This window comes from Vidua macroura, chromosome 14 (genome assembly GCF_024509145.1).
Source record: "Vidua macroura isolate BioBank_ID:100142 chromosome 14, ASM2450914v1, whole genome shotgun sequence".
Classification (NCBI taxonomy): domain Eukaryota; kingdom Metazoa; phylum Chordata; class Aves; order Passeriformes; family Viduidae; genus Vidua; species Vidua macroura.
The window spans coordinates 12,566,598-12,575,046 of record NC_071584.1 but is presented as its reverse complement, the minus strand read 5'-3'; the positions used below and the strand labels follow the sequence as shown (position 1 = coordinate 12,575,046).

The following is an 8,449-nucleotide window of genomic DNA, read 5'->3' as shown; positions in this document are numbered from 1 at the left end:
CCCCGGGCCGGTGAACGGCCGTAGGGCAGCCCCGATGGGGCGGCTCTCTGTGCCCGCCCGGGGGAGGAGGCCCGGCGAGCGGGGCACGGCGCGTCCCACCCCCGGCCCTGACGCCACGCGCTAATGAAATGCTAATGCCGGGGCGCGGAGCCGGGCGCTGCCCGCGCCCATAAAACGCAGCGCGGCGCGGCGCGGGGGCTCTGCCCGCAGCCATGCAGAGCGCGGCCCCCGCCGCCCCGCCGGCCCTGCACCTCCTCACCTCCTACTTCATCGACAGCATCCTGGGCCGGGGCCCCGCCGCGGGCCGGCACGGTGAGGGGCGGCGGGGAAGGCGGCACGATGAGAGGTGGCCCGGTGAGGGGCAGCGGGGCCGCTCCACGCCCGCCCGCCCCAGTAACTCCGCGGTTGTCTCCCGCAGGCGCGGAACGCGCGCAGACGCCGCGGCCCGGCCGAGCGCGCAGCCCCGCGGAGGAGCAGCAGGCGGAGGAGCGTGAGGAGCGCCCGCCTGGCTCCGAGGCACCGGGCCCGGTGAAGAGGAAGCAGCGGCGGTACCGCACCACGTTCAGCACGTTCCAGCTGGAGGAGCTGGAGCGCGCCTTCTGCAAGTCCCACTACCCCGACGTGTTCACCAGGTAGCGGCGGGAGGGGCGGGCGCGGCCGCGCCGGGGCGGCGGGCAAGCTCCGGCTCTAACTGAGTGTTCTTCCCGCAGAGAGGAGCTGGCCCTGCGCCTTGACCTGACGGAAGCCCGGGTGCAGGTGAGTGCCGGGGGGGACGAGGGGCAAGAGAGGGTTGAACACAGCGCGTTTTCCCTTTGGTTCAGCCGGGCGCGAACGAACAGCGGCGGTGCCGGGCACGCGTCCTGTCCGCGGCGGGTGGTGCTGAAGGGACGGAGGAAGGGGCGCGTTACCTCCGTGGCGGGGAAGCGGCGGGTCAGGGACATTCCCATGCTGCGCCTCACTCCCGCTTGTGCTGCCGCCTTCATGAGTCGAAAGGCAGGAATTTAAAAGGATAAATTAGGAAATTAGGGGTTCTGTGGAGCATTCAAAGTCATTTACTGACACTGCAGAGTTAACGTCCTTCTCTTGGTCTAACTTAGCTCAATAAAACTAAAACACTTCTAAATGACCGGTTAAAACAAATGAAAGATGAATTTGGCATTCATGTATGACAGTCAGGTCCTGTCCAGGAGGATTTTATGCTCAGCTGGGCTGTGATTGCAGCAATGCCTGTAGAACTTCAGCATACTTAGACAGACACTAATCCCTTGTCACCTGCAGTTTGCTTAAACTACAAACGACTCTTAGTAATTCTTCCTGACTCTCTGCACTCCTGCTTAACAATATCCCTTAAAAACCCTTTTCTTTAGATTCATCTCTTGATAACCTAGAAATCCCCTTTTTATACAGAAATTACAGGGGAAAAAAAAAAGTTTTTTCAAAAGGTGTGAAGGCTTTCAAGTATTTATAACCTGCAAATGACAATTGTACTAAATTTGGCTTGTGCTGTAGATCAGCTATTGACTGTTCCAGCACAACTCTGGGTATGTGCCTGCTTATGAAAGATTGAGAACTAGTGCAGCTGCTCAGTGTGACAGTCCTGCTTACTATTGCATAGCTTTGATACTGTTAATGCCAGATCCTTGTTTGTACACTTTGTCATTACTCCAATCACTGGATCTGCGATGGTTCACACCACAGTTCTGGTCTGTAAAACTGTAACTTTTTTAGCTTTTCATTTTAATATGCACCATCTCAAAAAAAGGCGTTAGAAGTAGGAATGGTACTTTATAATTGACTCAAAAAGCACCTAGATGAGCTTTTTAGCTCTCTTTTGTGGACTTGGGGGAAATTATGTATCCTCCACTCTTCCTAACATCAACAATGACAAAAATCCCCAAGTCACTGACATGCCCCAGTCTCTGACAATTACACATAGCATCTAACAACAAAAAAGACATGGGTGAAAAGTTGTTATTTTAACTGTTACTGTTCCCTTTGTGGGGTACATATTTTATAGACCCTGTGAAGGAATGGTGCAAGGGCACATGGCAAAGAGGAACTCATCTCCTAATGACTAATCTAGGAAAAAAAATTAAAAGTTTGTGTTTGATGGAGCCAAAAAGGAATTAACAAGAAAAATAACAGAGTTGATGCATCCTCAGTGGATGGAAGGAACAGCAAAGAGCTGTTCCTGGTACCTCTTTGCCTCCTTAATCTGTTAGATCTTAACACAAGTCTCCTGAGCATGGAGCACAGAGTCAGCACAGTTGTTTAGTGTGAGCTTGCAGTGCACAGAGCCAAGCCCCAGTTCCTACCCTGTGGGAAACTGGGCTCAGCCTGGAGAGAAGGGGATGTGTAGGAATAACAGTGATGTACTGTACTTAAACTACCATAATTACCAAATACATTCCACCCATGGCCATGCTCATAGCTGCTCTATAAGGCATCCTGTGTGAAATGAAGACTTGCAATCCTCTCCCATGGTACCTGGCTAAATCAGCTGACATGGAAAGTGGCATCTCTTTACTTAGTCAAGTGTAAACTCAAGAAATTAATCTTACCCAATGCAGTCAGACCATTTCTTCATCTCAATGTATTTTACAAATGGAGGTTTGCTTCTCTGGGGAGAAACCAGCTGAAATGGGTACCAGCCACTGCATTGTTCCTCCTCTGGCCTTTTGAGTCTTACATGAAAATGAACAAATAAGAAAAAAATGGCATGAATATATGCTCATTCCATCATAATTTCAAAGAGATCTCCCTCATCCAACACCCCCCTTATTTACTTTTATAGAATAAAGGAGAATTCCTTCCCAATAAGATTCCTTACCTTGGGAAAGAGGTAGTCAGAGAGTCTGCAAAACCTTTTCATAACCTGGACCCATGTTGGGATTACTCTTCAATAGCATTTGCATCTGTTGTTGCCACTCATGTTTCTCATTATTCATATTGTTAGGATTGGAAGAAAAAAAGAAAAAGGTAAAGGAATCTTTTATCTTGTTTAACGTGAGGGGTAAAGGGTTTCATGGGTATTTCATTGCCATAAACTTCATCAGTTTTAAAATATTGGCTTACAGATATAATTGATCAAGAAATCCTTGTCATATTTTCTCATTGCAATCCTCTTATTCACTTACAGCAGAAACACAATGCAGTTATGCACATCTATGTATCTTTCTAGTATCATTAGGTATTACATCAATTAAATAGGATATATTTTTACAGAAAATTACAGCAAGAAAGCAATCAAATTTTACATGCTTACATTTTCCTTTATAAAAGACCTGAATCTCTTGTCAGATATGCATGATGCTAGTAATTGCAAATATAATCTGGGTAACATTTAGCATGCAATTCAAAACTTGATGGTTTAAAACTCATTTTTGAGTATTAAGTAATACTTTTTTCTACAGTATTATGTCATTGATATTACAGTCATAAAAATCTTAAGACTGGTATAGCAGTTTCTGTTAAGGTTAGCTTGTCACTTCAGAAGTGTCTGAAAATAGAATAAAGGCAAGTTAAGCCTTTTATTGGAAGCAAAGGAAAACTGCTTAACAAATGGTTCAAGATGATTAATCTGAATGTTAATGTGTGCAGTAAATTTTGAAAGCTGTTTGTCATGTCAGTCTAAGGTATGAGGCATTGGTCTACTCCTGTTACCACTTGAACTGATGGGTTTGTACCAATAAGGAATGGAAAACCAGCTTTTTTCTAATGGTAATTATTAGATATCTATGCTGGTATTTCCTTCTAGTTTGAGAAATACAAAATCTGAGAGATTATCACATTTGGGGATTAAGCTCAAAGTTACCTGTAACATTAAAAAAAAATATTTTGTAGTCAAAGTGCATGTCTGAGTGATCAAGTGGTCACTGAGTGGATTTGCTTTAGGACAGAGAAAGCAGAAAAGCAGACATTTAATTTTGTGTTAGGCTTCTTTATGAAGAACAGATTGAAGAACAGTGCTAAGATTTAGTAAGAACATGAACATCCTTGCAGCATTTATCCTTTTTAGGAAAGGTCTATCTGCATGTCTTAGTATGAGACATTTATTGCCTTTTCAACAGGATATTTTTCATAGAAAATACTAAAACCTTTGAGTTGATGGTCTTCTCCTGTGAAATCTTAGGTAAGCTCCACTTACAAATACTTGGAATACTTGTTAACAGGGATTTAAAGTCATCTGATCTCAGTAATTTAGTTTTCCTTACCAGACCCCTGTCTTGGACTAAGACTGATGGAGTATCCAGTCCTCACTGCCATGCAGGCATAGCTGCCTGGCATTTCACAGGTTCAGATATTCCTTTGTAAGACATCTGACTATTGAAAGCTGATGGTTGCTGGGGGAAAAGCTGAAGAATTCTTGAGTCTTGCCACTCAAGAATTTCAAGTACCAACTTCAAAATTTTGATGTTCTGATTTTCTGCTGAGTGCACCTCCCTCAGCCGACTGCCTGTGAGCAAGACAGTTCTGTGTTGCACACTTAACCTGAGGGGTGTAAATCCCTCTGCCAGGAGAACAGCAACAGTATATTACACTTTCCAGTGTAAATATACTGCATGCAATGAAAGGACTAGTGCAGTATTTCTTCAGCTGGATCCTGAGAACCCCAGAACAAGTGCTTTGAGAGAGTCAATTGTGTCTCTGTCAATTGACAGAGAGAAACAACATCAGGCTCGGGACAGCAAGGCTGGGGCGTGTTGCAGCCTTGTTTGGGGATCAGCATCCCGGTGTGTGCAGGGCATTTCTCCCAAACACACTTCGTGACATTCAAGCACCTGAAGGTAAGTTACACTGCTGGAAATGGTCATAGGGCATGGCTGAGGTAAAGCAAGCCGGGTCCCTCAAAACCTGATTTTTAAATGCTGTAGATACTATTTAAAACTTTGGAAAACAGTTTTTGTACTGTATTATAATTGCCACCTCTTGAATGGCTTTGTTGAAATTTAACTTTCAATAAATAAGTTATGAAAGGAAGAATGATCATTTTTAATAATTGTTCTTGCGTTTCAGGTGATAGGTTAATATATGACAACAGCTTTAAAACATATGTGACTCTTCAGTCTGAGAGTAGCCAAATTTAAAATATTTAAAAGTGATTTATTTTCTAATAAACCCACTTAGGCCTTTATGAAAAGATCTTTTATATTAAGGAAGTGGGGTTTGGTTTAACAGTAATTATTTTACCATCCATATCAGTATGTGCTGTAGTATCTAGTAAGACAAACTGCAGAGTAAATTCAACTAATGCCTTTATAATTTCTTATTGAAGGTCTGGTTCCAAAACAGAAGGGCAAAGTGGAGGAAACGTGAAAAACATGAAATTCTGGGGACTGTTCCAGGAATCTCCTTAACGCACCCACTTGGTCTATTTTTGGATGTTCCACTGAGTCATTCTCCCCTCCTAGATCACACATGGAGGTCAATGCCTCTTTCAACATTGGCTGTGCCATCCATGTCCCCAGCTTTTAGTCCTTCAACCTTAGGGCCATTTGGCCTCAGCAGTCTTACCTGGACTTCTCTCTTCAGAAATCCTATATTAAATCCACATTTTGGAAGGTATAGAATAATTTTCTTTTTTCTAAATTTCAAAACTGTTAAAAATGCTGCTTTTATATTATTTTGCTACTCGCATGTTTTCAATAAACTTACTAAAATGGCTTAGTTCCTGTGTAGGAGCACTTGATTAGGAACAGCAAGATTTGGGTTTAAGTCATGCTAACAACATCTTAATGTATAATTGCTTTTTGAAGACAAATTGTGCATATTTACTGCGATTTTGGTCTCACTGAACTCTAGTCTTCATACAGACTGCTGTGACCTGTGTGGCTGCAGCTCCATCCTTCTCTCTCACTCTCTCTCAATTATAAATACATTACATATAAAATACGCAAATACATTATATATGTAAGTATATACAAATATATAAAAAAATAGAAGATAGCACTCTTGCTGAAATGAGAACTTGTATCTTACATTAACAGACAAACAAATGCTTTTCACATGGCATCAATTGATCTGAACAAATTGTCTGCATAAACAGCTATATGAATTGGTCTTTTTATGAGGCGGTTTATTGCTTTCATAGAACAGGCTGATCTACAGCATCCAAGGTTTGTTTAGAAAGGATTTAGCATGAGGGGTTAAGCAAATGGTTGCTGGTTTAGATATCTGCATGTCATGTCTGATCATCTCTTGCTCATTTTATTTAAAAGTGTTTTGTTTTTTTATTTAGGGTGGGATTTTCTGCTTGTTTTTTTGTTTTTTTTTTTTTTTAAGGGCAAGACATTATACTGCAAAATAAAGCTAAAAGAATGTACATTGAAGAAATTGAAAAATTTGGAACTTTTTCTTTTTTTCCCTAATACTTTGGTGGGGGGAAGCTGCAACTCAGTATTTGTTCTCCAAAACAATTCTTAATTTGGAATATTGACTTCTTTCAAATACAGGTTTCTCAATGCTTTAAATCCTCTCATGACAACAGCTTCAGTACTAATGAAAGCTCCTGGACCCCCGTCAGACCCTGTTCTCACTGCCTTCACTGATCCAGCAGCAGTTGAAAGGAAAACGTCAAGCATTGCAGCACTAAGACTCAAAGCCAAAGAACATTCAGCACAAATCCCTCAATTAAACCTCATCTCCAGTCTTACAAACACTAACAAAGAACTTTGTTAGGAGCTCTCCCACAGACTACAGCCACAGAGGGGAAAGTGAAAGCCTTCTCCAATAAGTAGCTCTCATTAGAGAGACACATTTAAAAAAAGAAAACACACACACACAGAGCTGTATTTCCTGCAGCTTCAGGAACAGACTGAAAGGAAATAAACCTGCTAAATATTGTTTTCCTTCATTACAACATGAAATCAGGCAGTAAATTGGCTTGTATCATTTCTTGCACTGCAGAAACAGAAGCAGGAACCATCTCATCTGTGTAAATCAGGCTAACACATATCTGAAGATTTGAAATCGCCGAACTCACCAGAAGCTAGTTCAAAGGCTCAAAATTCTTTGTACGAATAACCACTTTTCTAAGCAATTCTTAACTTCTCAGGAGGAACTCTTACATGCAGTACTTGAGAATCAGTACACAGTTATTAACTTGGAGACCATGCTTCATGTTGAAGTGCAAATGCCAATGAAATATTGCATTCTAGACAAACTTAGCAGGAACAAGATGGGGACTATTTTCAGTATGGGCTTTTGATTCAGAACTAGGTTTGTGTAAAGAGTACCTTGTTTCAAATTTTTAAAAAGTTTGCTTTATGTTCAAGGTGGCAATGTCTTAACTAAGAAAGTTTAACCTCTGTACATGAACTGTATCCTGTGAAAGGAGGTTAGCAGTGTGCAGTAAATTGTCTGTAGTTCTCTGTGTATGTATATACATGTCAATCAGTAGCTTATAGCTGTAAATATGAGGTTGCTGAATACTTTTAGCGAGATGTCTGGCACACCTTACCAGACCAGTAAGTTAACAAATTACTTGGATATTTTGAGACATTTCATGCCTTGAGTAGTTTCAGAATTTAAATGAGTACTCAGTGTGAAGTGTTATATTCTTCCTTGGACCAATGTTGAAATGAGTGAAAACAGAGGCCTTACTGAGCAGGAGTCTACAGTCCATCACAATCCTGGACTCCATGACAGGTCCTTTTAAAGTCTTTGCTGAACTTCCCCATCCAGGACACGGGACTGAGAACAACTCTCCACGGGTCTGATGCTTTAGTGTAAAGTGAGGATACGTGGTATCCTCCTGGTGCTGTCGTGAAAAGCGAGGACAGGTCATCGTATGCTCCTTTTGCAGCTCACTGGCCTACCTCACAGGGCTGTTGTGAGGACTCATTAAACAAACACAACACTGTGCAAATGGCAGAGTTATACAAGTGCTAATTTTTGCTTCACAGCAACAAAAGAAAGCCCAATAGTTGGCTGCACATGGAGATCACCTTTCCCACACCTGTAGCAGAGATCCAAGCAAACTGTTCCTGTGGTTGATGGGACAGCATGGAACTCCTCCACTGATGCTGCCTGTTTTCTCAGAACTGTCCTCAAACACATTTACACTGAAAAGATTTTGTATATTTTAGAATTTCTTTCTCAAGGCAGCTCTAGACCTACTCTTAAGACTACACAGTTGAGTTCTCAGCTAGAGTTTGATGTGCAGAGCTCCAGCTACATCACTGCTGCTTCTGGAGACTGCATCGAGCTTGCACTTAGCTCCAGGACAGAGAAGGAAGTTTGCTGGGTCAAAGATAAATACTCATCACTTTCCACAAGAATGGAAGTATTTCTGTTTGGGTTCATAGACCTCATTGGTAGCACAGACAGGAGAAGGTGGTGGTATTTCAGCTGTTATGAAAAGCCAGCTCCCTACTCGAGTTACAGCAGGGCTGCACTGTGTGTGAAGCAGCAGGAGACTGCGGAAGTGAAGTGAGCAGGACCTCTCACA

At 42.5% G+C, this 8,449-nt stretch overlaps 1 protein-coding gene across 1 annotated transcript; it reads left to right on the top strand.

The window, feature by feature from the left end:
• The first annotated feature begins 212 nt into the window (after nt 1-212).
• On the top strand, nt 213-7,862 carry ESX1 (ESX homeobox 1). Its single transcript, XM_053990518.1, has 5 exons — nt 213-312; nt 419-632; nt 711-756; nt 5,276-5,562; nt 6,453-7,862. The coding sequence occupies exons 1-5, from the start codon at nt 213-215 to the stop codon at nt 6,676-6,678; spliced, it is 873 nt and encodes a 290-aa protein (XP_053846493.1). The 3' UTR covers nt 6,679-7,862.
• Nucleotides 7,863-8,449: the final 587 nt, after the last annotated feature.